Genomic DNA, 13,616 nt, shown 5'->3' on the forward strand with positions numbered 1-13,616 from the left:
TTAAACAGTTTAACATCTACTGTAGGTTCTATAATACTATGTATGTGTCAGCTATTACATTTACTGTCCATTGAAAAGAGTATGTTTTTCTGAATTCTGACTCAAGATTAAGAGAATTAGTTCTAGCCAGAAACTAAGAAAATTAAGTTAGAGAGGTTAGCTCTATTGGTTTCTATGTGCTTAAAGTATGCAATAGAATAGCTCAGACTCACCTGAGCTGGTGGATATAAATAAAAATTGCTATTTTGCTGCCATATATTTCAGCTAATTCTCTGACTTAGTTGCTATCAAAAAAGAAAAACAAAAGGCCAAACATCTAATTCCTTCCTTACATCTTCAAGCCTTTCCAATGCCCTCCTTATCACTTCTTGGAATCCCAAATTTCCTTCAATGTTCATCTTAAGCATCACCTTCCACATGAAGCCTTTCTCTAAAACTATCTTGAATCTATTAGGTATATCTACATACAGAATATCCTAGAATTGCATTAAGATGTTTGGGATGCCCTGTACATAAATGTTGCCTCACCGAGCTAGACATTAAGGTTTCTGATGGCAAGGAATGTCTGTATATCTAATTCCTAGAGCGGTACATAGTAATCACTTTAAAAAATACTTGCTGATTGATGGAATATATTTCCATCCACATCCCTGATTGGGGTTTTAACTTTAACTCTGGTGGATTCAAATATTCTCATATACATATAGCTTAGAAATAGAAACTTTCCACTAGTTTTTACCTTCCCAAGTAAATAACTTTGGTGGATAATTAAATCCACTTAAAAATTATTAAACTGTAAATAAGACAATGTACACTTTGATATTCAACTTCAGTTTAAAAAAACTTCTGCTACTAATTTGTTTTTAAATTTAAGGAATTAGCTTCTTATGCATAGATGTTTAGAGATTAAAAAATACAAATTCCAGACCAGTGATGGTCAGGGATGTATCAAATTAATTTCATGCTAAGAAAAGCCACTCCCAAACAGATTCAAGAATTGACACTAATTTTAAGTATCAGCTGTAGCCAGTATGAAGTGCCACTAGACATTTGGATTCTAGGATTACTCTGTGCGTGTGTGTGTGTGTGTGTGTGTGTGTGTGTGAGATGCCAATGAATTACTTCTGACATCTAATTTGTTCTGGCCCCTTAATTTAAATCAAACTAGGTTGAAGATGGGACAGAGAGAAAGGGAACATAGTGTAAAGCTGAAAAGTACAGAATCTAAATGAACATAAACTCCTTGAGGGAAGACAAAGTTTATTATTTTATTTTTGTCTTCTTAGGGCCTAGAACATGATATATACTTGTTGGATTGAATTAGCTTTCAAATAAGGAAAAAGGCTGAATATATGAAAGTTAGGAGAAAAAATGCCACAAGGGAGTAGATATATATCAACATGGCTTCCTAAATAATAAATTCAAATTCAATCTATTCACATGTGATAAAACCACAAACACTTGCTGCCACTTGGTGGGGACGTACTCTAAATGCAGACAGATTTTTTTCCCCTAGAGTTTGAATCTGTAAATCTAATTATATAATAGGAAAATAACAAAGATTAAAGTTAAAAAAAATCTTATACATGTGATATTTTTCTTGATTATCAAATATGGTTGATGTTTTGTATTAAGTTTCACAAACTTTTTAAGAGTCTAGGAAAATAGAGGCAGTTCCTAGCCTATAGGCTATATTCCAAATTCAATTAGTTAAGCCAGATATTTAGAATTCAGAAAATGTTTGTCATTGAAATCATGAAGGGTAGCTATAGTCTTAGGCCACATAAGTCCATTTAACCTATAACATGTCCAAATTATTAAACAAATATTCTAATTACCCTTAATAGGATTCTTTTAGAAATTTTATTTTGAGCTCTGATCCAGTAGATTATTTGGTTTACTGACATCTGAATTTCCTTGCTTACCTTTCTTTTCCATGAAGGGTAAAAGCCTTAAAAAAGAACATTGATCTGAGATATTATTTATTCTAAGCTTAGAGGGACTTGCAAGAATAACTAAGCAGGTGAATAGTAGGAAATTTGAGGATGAAAAACTGGTAAATTCCCAACAATTTCCTCAATCAGTTCTTCATACTGCAGCTTATTTTGTTTCAAGTGGGTTCCAAGAACATATTTCACTCATATTAAAAACAAAAAAAAATTCTAAAAAAGGGGGAAAGAATTGATATTGTCATTTTGACTTATCTCTGGATCAATAATTTAACTCAGGTGACATGAAAAATGGTCAAGAATATACAATACAATGCTCAGAACAGAGCAGGTAATAACAGAAATTAAGGCAGATGGTTACTGTCAGGGATACATCTGACAAGCAAGAATGGAGAGTGCTTCAAAGTAATAAAGACTACATGGTAGCAGAATAGACTATAGCCATGTGGTCACTAATATCACCAGATGACATGTGTATCAACTCAGTTCATGTGCCTGATTTTATAAAGCAAAATACAATAGACTCAAATCTTAATGGCTTAGGGTTCAAACTTATTTTGGATGATGGCAAGTTTTAGATAAATGAGGAAACCCTAACATACAGAAAATCAAATCCACAGACAGAATGGAGAATTCAATAAATATTATCTTGCTTCTCTATATAGCCTTTGGTAAAGGAAAGCAGGAAATAGATCATGATTTGAATTGCCAATTATAATCCAAAAGCAAAAAAAAAAAAAAATTTAGACATGTAAAAGGCTTGAGCTAAATTCAAATAACTTCAACTACAAATTTCTCTGCTCCCTATTATACTAAGCTTTAAAAAAAAAAAAAAAAAAAACACCTGAAAATATTTTGCTAACAGTATACATTTAAGCTGTTTTTTTGGTAAGGTTTCATTATTGTGGGTAGAAGAGAGGTTTTTCAGGAATTCTAATATTGTAAAACTTAACAATACAGAGCTATTCTTAGAACATGAAAATATTTTTAAACCACTCATTACATCTCCATGAGGTAGATGATCCAACCTCATTTACTCTAAGAGTATTCTTAAAAAATAGTACCACAGTGGTTAGAGCACCAGCCCCGAAATCAGGAGGACCTGAGTTCAAATCTGGTTTCAGACACTTAACACTTCCTAGCTATGTTACTGTGGGCAAGTCACTTAACCCCAATTGCCTCAGAGGAAAAAAAAGTTTCAGGATAAATTAAATTTCAAAATTTCAGGAAGATTCTATTAATTTCAATATTTCATAGGTATGCTACAGGTCAGGTAACATCTTCTGTGTATATGATGATACATCAGAATAATAGAAAAATTTTATTACAGTATCATTTTCATTCCTTGTCAATGACATTATATAGGTCTTCTATGATATAATACACAAAACCAATTTGGGGCTAAGTTACACAAAGGCACACAAATTCTCTTTAGTTTGAAATGACTATGGTTGTTTAATCATTTCAATATATTTGTTTATAAACAAGTTTTAAAGATATCATTAATTGCTGGAATAGGGGTTGGTATCCCAGAGGAGATATTCCCATTTTGAGTGGAAAGTTACTATAACGTGTCATACCAGAAGAGAACAGGTTATCAATGTGCCAACCTACTTTTAAAAAGATGCTGACCCTTGTATTACATATTCTGATGAATGCTTTAAAACTCCATCAGGGAATATTACTGCTTACTTTGGATTCTTTCTTGGTTCCTTTCTTTACAGGTGAGTCTAAAATAAGTAAGGAAAGGTTTTAAGGTATAGGGTTTGTTCTACTTTTTTGGCTTTGCCTCATTTAAGTATTTAATATTTTGAAAGTGTCTTAGAACTGTAAAACACTCAAATAGATGTCATTCTGATGGGTGCCATATAAATTGTGAAATAAATAAAATATATTTATAGATTTTAAGTTGAAGAACACCAAACTGCAAAATGAAAGAAACAACAATAACAATGTATCTATGCTACACAGGTGCCTGAAAGTTTAGCCTGGCTAATACTTTGTAAGGAAATCTGAGAATTTCACCAAATATATTAAAAGGAAGGATCAAAAACATTAAATATATGTAATCCTAGTTATAAGAAAAAAATAGATCATTATTAACATTTAGACTTAAAATTCTTTTAAAATGACTAATTTAAGTGACAAAAAGGTGACTAATTTAAAAAATGAACTATGCAACACAACAGGTGGCTGTTGACATGCAATTAGTAAACTTCTGGTAGAATTATGCAATGCTGTAATCACAATGATCTTAGATTGTGAGATGTTACTTAACCTTTTGCAAAAAATAATGAAGCTGTATGATGTTATGGGGGTTTACAAGGCAGGTCATTATGACAGGCTAAAAAGGTCCAGTAATATATTCTCTTGAAACATGCATGCACGGGCTTGTCTGTAACCAATCAAAAACACTAGTAGATTATTTCATACTCATTATACTTCACAGTTTTCACTTATAAAAATCAAAAGCAACACAATTTGGTTCTTTAATTCAGCATGTTTCACTTTGATCAAGACTTTTTTATTGTGATTGTTATAGAATTAGGTAAATAAAAATGTTAAATGGTCAAAGTTTGATAAAGACTTAACTATGTTTAACAATCAAAGCCACAAATCCCCAAAGACAGTTATCTGATAGTACTACGTGGAGGAAGGAGAGATGTAATGGCTACTATATTGTCTTTGTTCTGTATGCTCTATTTAACCACATGTACGACTATTTCTCTGTTTTTAATTAATCTTCAGAGAAGCAATTAGCACTATGGTCACAAATACATGTGCATTTAAAGGCACATTTAAAATAATTTTTGCAGGCAATAAAGGTCTGTGTAAAAACAATGAGGCATGAGAATGATTCAAACAAAACAGTAATCACTCAAGAGGATACTTGGTGTCTGAACTCGAACAATTCAAAACTTTCAGCAACGATGCCACACTAGATAACCCAAAATAAAGGCGCCAACTTTTAAAAAACATTTTAATATATTTACCTTTTAAAGTTGTTGGGCTTTGTTTTTTTGTTTTTGCTTTAAAATCAAATAAAATTAAAAGGGAAAAAATTCCAGGAATATTAAAATTATCTGTGACTTCTTTTCACTGTTACCTGATTTTTACTTACTAGCACTTCTTTGATACTACAGGGGTTTATTGATTTTTGGCAATACATGGCAACAGCTTAAAAATGAAGTGTAATCGACTCAAAACTATGTCTAACAAAATCATGGACATACAAGTCAGAAAATATTCGCTAGGTAAGATGTTTTAAAACATGTTCCTAAAAAGAATGCCATAATATTCAAAAAGATCTTTGTTTAATCATTCAAATCCCCATTTAACAATAACCTTCCAAAGAACCATAAAGATTAACTTGCATGCCAATTAAAAAGACATATTATATTATAAAATTACTAACCTGATTAGAGTCCAAAACTATAAATCAGAGTTTAGCACATTATCAAAAAGAGGCATTACCTGGATAGATGGCTTGTTTAAGTGACCCAGATTTGAAGTTGTTTGTCTGGGTTCATGTCCCAAGACCATCATATTAGCATTGATCAATCTGAAGGCATCAATAACAACCTGTAAAAACAAGGTGTCAGGTCAATTCTTTTTAGAGACTGCAAGTGATGATTCCAAGCAACAGTGGACAAGGCATGATCAACTTGCATCTGTTTTTGGCCTATTTCCAGAAAATCATTTAATTATAATATTAATAAAAAAGAACCTCCTGCTGACTGTGCCATCAGCACACCACCCTCTATCTTGTAATGTAAGGTGACACCAATTATTACAATTTTCATGAGCTTCATGTGAGGAAAAATATTAATTTTGAATCCTTGTTACTGTAATACGTCATTGCTAAGCTTCTATTATATAGCCTCCACTGGTGTGCATATGTTTTGTCACCTAAATTTTACCTCATCCAAATGAATGACAAAGAGAGACTAAAACTGAAAGTGAGCACAAGGTAAGGGACCACAGCTAAGGCCCAGGCCTGTCACATCAATTATACCACCACGATACTTGAAATGACAACAAAATTATAACCAGCAAGGAACTTGCCTCCTATATTCTCTGCTAGTCAGATGCCTTTCACTCCTTGTGATTATGGAAGAGTTTGAATATCGGCTGATGGCTTTAAAAGTCCATGCCATGATCATAAGTTAAGAAACAATGTTAGAATACCAAGGTCATTTGTGATTTAAGAGGAATGTATATAATTGATAACCATATTCTAGCACCACTGCAAAATAAAAACAAAAAACCCATGGTCAACTTTTTTCTGTTAAATTTAGTCTTTATTTTTTGGGCTTTACATTTTTATATAACACAATTTCACTTCTTTTAGGGATCTTTGCTAATGTAAGACTGAACAAGATATATTATTATCTTGCACTTAACATTAACTTCCCTGTTTATTATCACTAAAGTATTACATAAAGTTTTAAATATTATGAAGTATGATTCTCTGGTGCCTTTTAAAGAAAAATACTTTTATATAGAAAACATTTCTAATATAGGTACTATCCTTAAAACTTAAATAATAAAATACTAGAGTTTTCCCTTTAAAATGTATTGTCATAATTCAAGGAGAAACAAGGGATAAACACAAAAGTTGTCTTAATTTGAAAATAAAACAAATTGAAAAGGAACGTCTCAATAAGGATTATGCAAATATATTAGATATTAGAGAAGATAGTTTGAAGAAAAAAAGTCACATCTTCTAAAAGATTGCCATGGAAAAAATATGTACTTGAGAGAAATAGCTGTTAACAGATTAATATGTCATGAGAAATAAAATATTTTAAAGGTTTTATACTAGCCTGGTTAGTTAGTAAATTCATTTCTAATTTGATTTTAAATTTTAGCCCTTCTTTGAGAATTTTGTCATGTTACCCTTAATTTCTTCATTGAAATTAGTTACCTATGTGCCCAAAAAGTTCAATAATTTAACATTTATTATTTCATGAAGAAAACTTAATACAATTTTTAAATTCTTCTATACTTCCCTACATATATCCCTACATATAACATGGTCTGGTTGAATAAGCTTATTTTGAATCCATTTATTAGTTTTATCACTATATACAATTTTTTAATGGACAAAATAATAAAAAACACCATCTCCTGGAGGTCTATTTATGTCTGATGGTATATTTTCTTCAGATAGTTTAACTTTTAAGGGCATGCTCACAATGAATTATTTGGTTAAAAAAGCAAGAAAGAAAAAAATAAAATAATCTGTAATTTCCATTTGTTTGCTTATTTTTTGGGGGGAGGGATGAGAAATAAACATTTTATCACAAGAAAATAAATAATGACTGGGGGGGGGAAGAATAATTTACTAGCTACTTTGTCATACTTTAAAATAATGATAACCTCTATACAGATGAAATTTTAAATGACTAACCTTACCTACTGATAGTAATGTAACAAAACATCATTATTTTGGTATACTTATTTTTCCTAATGTATCTATTGATTTTATTACTAGCATTGAGAGCAGGTAAAGGTTTATAACATTTTGGATTTTGCTGTATTATCCCAGCCTGATAAAATTGCATGAAATGTAATACTATAATGCTTATACACTTTTCTTTTTTAAAGACAAACATTATGTACCAATGGTAATGCAGCAGACAGCTATTTTACATGTGAAATATCTGTAATATTTCATAACCATTCTAAGCAGGTGTGAAACTTCATGAGAAGCAAAAGATCAGTTGAGTAGCTGTCATGCCTTGTTAAATAAATCTAAAATATACAACTTTCAACTTCTATTCAGAAATCCAGAGGAAAAACATTTAAATATCTAAATGTATCATTCAACTAGTTTTATGAAGGACTATGCAAAATGAAATGAGTAGACTGACAATTTCTTAGTAGCAATATAACCAATAGAAAACGAATACTTTAACTACATCAAGATTAAAGGAATTCGCTGCCATCACTATAGCAACTGTCTTAAGGAAGCTAACATGCTCAACAACCTGCAGACCAAAATTAGACTTAGTACGCAATAAAGGCATAAACACGGCAAAATAACCTACATTTTAATTTCTATACAATCTTATAATTGCTTTCTGCACTGCAAGAACAAATCGGTTCCTCCTTTAGAGCATATCAAAATAAATAGACTCATTAATGTCCGGTGCACTAATGAGCAATGGGTGAAGTAGGTGTTAATTATGCCACAGTAAGATTCAAGAAAAAGCCCTGGTGAGCACTTGGAGGTGTGTACAAGCTGAAGGCTTTTCTCTATGTTTGTGTATTTACAGCATGATGCAATAGAATGACAGCAAAGTGGTCACTGCATAGCTAAGAATGGAAATCTCAGACACAGCAACATGAACAGAGAACCCCCAAGGATTAATTAAAGTACAGGGGAAAAGTCCACTTTTTCTTCAACTTTTTGAATTTTTTCAACAATTTGACAGTTCACATTTTTTCTCTTCTCATAATGGACACACATGTTCATTTATCTAAAGCAGCTTATACCTTTCAATGCAAACAATTGACCCAAAACAGACTTTTTGAGATTACCTCTCAATATTTAAAAAACAAAAACCTCCAAATACAGGATGAATATTTTCAAGAATATGAGATAGATTTTTTAAAATGCTTTTCGACACTGAAGTCAATATACCACACTGAATATCTATTCACCATCCTGACCATTTAATATTTTCTGGTACAAGTGCCTTGAGACTTTTCAGAGGTCACTGCAACAGTAGACAGCTTATAACAAAACCATTAGCAGTTTGGCTAGCTTAGGGAAACCTCTTACTTTCCTTTTTTGTTTATTATCACTGCATGAATCTGCAGCATATGATAGTTTATAATTTCTCAGGCTTGTTAAATTCATGTTAAAGGTCTGTTTTCTTGTTGAATAAATTTTGTTCATATAATGCTGCCTATTTCATACACTCAGTCTTTAATAGCACCTTTGGTCTATGCGCAACTCACAGATCAAAACAGAGGACTAAAATAGGGGTTGATGATGCTATTTACATGTGTGATTCCTGCTGTCTTCTTGTTAGTAGCTTTAATATAATAGAAGACCTTGTCTGTTTTGTAATTAACACATCTTTACTGGAGAGATATTTGGAAGTGATTGCTGTGAATATACTGGTTAGTAAAATAAACACAATCACACACCACTTTCTGTTATCAGACAAATTTGTGAATTGTACACATTATACTCCAGATCAACAAACTGTGATATAACAGCCAAGTAGAAGACACATATTTATATAACCCTTTATTTTTCTGAAAATATGTATTCACTCTGACCTTGCAAATATAATTAGCTTGTGGGATGTGCGGATTTCAGTACCATGGTTGCTTTACTAATTGCAACTCTTGGAAATAGATACTAAATATTTGGAAGCTGCCAATACAAAATAAAAACTGCATCATTTTGTACATCTGTCTTAGCTTGTAAAAGCTTAATAGTTTGAAAATCAATAACTATGTTCCTTATTTACGCTAAGCATGACCAAGGGTCAAAGACCCAGAATTTGATTTTAGTAATGAGAATGGTTTGAGGAGCCAAAACCGCAATCATTTCCAAATTAAGTTTAAATACATGATTTTTGGCTTCTCTAATGAATATGCTACAGTTCATCCAATATGCTATTCATTTTTAAACTCATGTTCTTTTCATCAGTTGCAGGTTACTCAAAAGACAAATTTTCAAAAATCCTAACCTATTTTAACAATATATATTTTAATGATTTCTATAAAGAAAAAACTATATTTAATGCAAATTCTCCTTTAAAAAAGCCAATAGGCATTTTAAAGAAAATTGCATGAGTCTCTAGGCAATCTCCTCTAAACTATTAGTTCATTGGATTTCTTTATGGATTATAGAACAAAGTGAGTTGCTGAGGAGTAAGGGAGCATAGAAGAGAAAAAGTAATTTTCTTAGTATTTAAGAAATATTATAGGAGTTTAAAAATGAACTTTTGGGAAGCCTTTTTAGAGTTTTACATGCAAATTACTGTGAAATCTACTGAAATTAAGAATTGCATCATGAACAAAAAAGAAAGTTTGGCTTGAGATTGACAAAATTTGAAGAATATATTGAAACTACAGAATGTTTATTTTTTGGATAATGTATTTATAAACAAACATACTAGTTAGTGAATAGTTAGCAAGTAAAAGATATAGCATGAACATGCCAGGTGTAGAAACAGAGGAAATGTCCCATCTAAAATATCTTTTATCACCTACAAATGACCTGTTATCAAATGCTTAGTTTGTTTCTAGATTCTTTAAAAATTAAAGGGCAAATGACCTTGGAAGTGCTGATGGGTTTATGATCATTTGGTTATTTATGCTGCTATGCACTGTCAGACATCTTTAAGAGAAGAACATCTCCTGTCCCCTGTAAACCCATAGCATTAAAAATTCAGAGAAATCTTATTTTTGATGCCATTTCCAATGAAAAGCACTAAGAACTGAAACTGACTCATGCCAAGTACATATCACTGAATTGCTATGATTGGGAGTCTCAAGTTTGCAACATGGAAATTATTTATAAAATGTCAATTTTAGCTCCGGAAAAGAGATTCCTATGAGTATGTACATTTTCTTGCTTTGTCCTTGGAGAATTTCTTACTATGGCTAGATCTGTAGTACAATCTCAATATACTGGAAGTAGGGGAGTTGATTGAAGGATAATACATTTGTCTTGACAAGTGAGGACATGCATCCTAACTCCAATGGTAAGCCATAAGTTTTGCCTTAATGAAGCCAAAAGGATTATTATATAAATTACTAGAGCAGAGTATCTAATCATTTGATTGAGCTTCTTTGAATAATAAATCTATTTAAAGTTAACTGATTAGTTGGCTGAATTTCAGAAAACAAATTTAAGCAACTAACATTTACTATTTCAATCAGAAAACTGTTCAATTGGAAAGTTATGTAGTTCCTTAAAAAATTTTGTATAAAAATAATATACCTAAGTATTACGTACACTAGATGTTCACATTAACTATAAAAAAGAAGGGGTTGGCATGCTTTAGACTAGTCTTAATATCTTTATCACTTCAATATCACTGGAATCATACATTCCAAATAAATAGTATCAGAATTATCTTGAGTAAACCTAGAAACTGTTAAAGCTAAAATTCTACTTACTTAAAGGAAAAGGCAGAATTCTCAAAATACTGTAAATGAAGTAGGAGAACTTTCATGTCCAAGATATTAGTCTCAATTTGACCTAAACTACTGTTTAATATCTTATGACTATTTAAAGGCCTGTGTACAATGAATAAGTAACTCCATTTCATTTTCTAATGTACTACAACTGGCTCTCTTTTGACAATCTCAAAAGTCAAGAACTTCTTAACCTAGAAACTATTCTTCAAGGCTAAAATTCATTAACAACATTCTCTTGTTAGATATGATAGGTAAGATGCTTTTAAATGCTCAAAGACCAAATGTTTTGCTAGGGATAACTGTGTAAGCTATTCAGCATGGTTTTTAAATGGTTAGATAGTGTATATCATATTAAAGCATTAAAAAAAAAAATCCCAAACAACTACTAACAGGTAAGTTTCACTATTTTTTTCTTCACACATATAAAAATCAATTAACATCCCTAAAAAAAATTTTTTTAATTGCAGGTAGCTTTCAAGATTTATTTTCCCATCAATGTACATGTGACTTTTGACCTTGAAACTATTTTGAATTGCCACAGAAAGATAGGTCCTTATAGGCAAAACAAAATACACTCTAGCTATCCCCATCACTTCTCCTAACTTTTCAGCTTTCTCTTATGTGTTGTCTTACCCATTAGAGTGTAAGCTCCTTGAAGGCAGAGAATGTCTTTGTTTTTATTTGTATACTCAGTTCTTACCACAGTGACAGGCATATAGTAGGCATTTATAAATGTTTAATGACTGACTATACTGTTAAAAGTCACTGGCTTCCAAACTTTTTCGGTAGATAGGTAGTATATTTGTTAGAGTTTGCCACAAAAATGGTTAATGATACTTTATAATATCCAATGTAGCCATTTATATTGTGGGGAAATTGTAGCACCCACTTGAATTAGAAGTCTAAGTTTGATACTGCTATTTTAGTAGTCGAGATCTAAATCCCTCTGGAACTCAGTTTCCTCATCTGTGACACAAATAGTCACATTGGGAGATATTTAAAGACCTTTCCAAATCTAACATTCTGAGAATTTGTGGAAATGAATATCTAATTAACTGCTGCTTTGAGAAATTGCTGAAAATGACCAATAGAGATTTAAGGGATTTGAGAAAGAATTCATCATAATAGCCACTCAGGAAACTGCTATTTATTTGGGAGTGACAATAATGATAACATCTTCAACTCCCAAATCTAAATAATGAGGGGAAAAAGAAGCCTTAAAAATTTACACTGAGTGTAAAAAGAAAGAATAACAGTATAACAAAATTGAATGAGAAATGGCCTAATAATTTTTTTCCCATGGCTTTTCTAATAGTCTAATAGTGAAATGAATATCACATAGATATAACATAGCTATGAAGTTCATTTTTACAAAATGGCATAGAGATGAAAAACATGTTATATAAATTAAAACTCAGTCAACAAACATTTAGTAAGTACCTAGTATATACCAGGCCCTGTGCTAAGACACAAGACAGAAGACAGTTGCAGGGTAACCTCAAAAGCTCACAATCTAATGGGGGAGATTACATGCAAATATATACAAACTACATATACAATAAATAGGAAAAAATTAAGAAAGAGAAGCTTGAATTAAAAGGGATTGAAAAAAAAAACTTTCTTATCCTTAAATTACTATTAAGTGACACTACTATCAAAGGACAAAATATAACAGGATATTTTAAATAGTATTTTAAAATTTGATTTGAACATTCTATGCTCCAGATGCTTCTAGAACTTTTATCATCCAAAAAGGCAAAATTACTATAAAGTCATAATGAATTAGTCTAAGATTTGAGAAACAACTGGGTACAATGGATTTGAAGTCAGAGGAACTCAAATTGAATCATGGATTTGCCAGCGCGAACATCCAAAATCAAGTCATTCTGTTTCTGGGCTCAGTTTCTTAATTTATACAATGACTAGATTTATTTTAATGCTCTTTCTAGTTCTAGACCTAAGAATCTGTTTTCTGAATCTATTTTTCTCAAACACTGTCATAAACTAAAAAGAACTTCATTTAGTATTTTCTTTCTTTTTTTTTTTTTTGGAACTTTAAAAAGAATATGATTTTTACATTGTTAACACATACAACAATGACCAATAACAAAAGAATATATGTGGAAAATGTTTTTATTAAATAGAACTATATATAAAATGTGGTACAAGTCTTATGATTAACTAATACTTTGGCACAGCCGAGTAATTTTTTGCCTTATCTTCAGAGATTAAATCAGTTTGCTAGATATCAATTTGATTATATGTGAAAAAAGAGGGAGCAAATAAAAAACACAATAATTTGTCTTATACTAGGAGTTGGAAGGATAAAGTTGATATGAAAATGGGATTTACATTTTTCCTATTTCCTCTTGCTTTCCTTCAACTTAGCTGATGAGTAAAATTTATATGATGAATACTAAAGTCAGAATAATATGAAGAAAATGCTGATTCTAAAGTCTTCTGGAATATTTAGAAAACAGAATTACAGTTGTTTAT

The 13,616-nt window shown here is 31.1% G+C and overlaps 1 protein-coding gene across 2 annotated transcripts in view; it reads right to left on the bottom strand.

Moving 5' to 3' along the window:
• Positions 1-13,616, bottom strand: part of PSMD14 (proteasome 26S subunit, non-ATPase 14) — a 105,942-nt gene that overhangs the window by 20,182 nt on the left and 72,144 nt on the right. For both annotated transcript variants that reach the window (XM_012544751.3, XM_012544749.1), the window contains one exon: positions 5,424-5,531. In XM_012544751.3, the coding sequence (XP_012400205.2) occupies positions 5,424-5,531 (108 nt within the window). The remainder of the gene's footprint in view (positions 1-5,423; positions 5,532-13,616) is intronic.

This window comes from Sarcophilus harrisii, chromosome 3 (genome assembly GCF_902635505.1).
Source record: "Sarcophilus harrisii chromosome 3, mSarHar1.11, whole genome shotgun sequence".
NCBI classification, from domain to species: domain Eukaryota; kingdom Metazoa; phylum Chordata; class Mammalia; order Dasyuromorphia; family Dasyuridae; genus Sarcophilus; species Sarcophilus harrisii.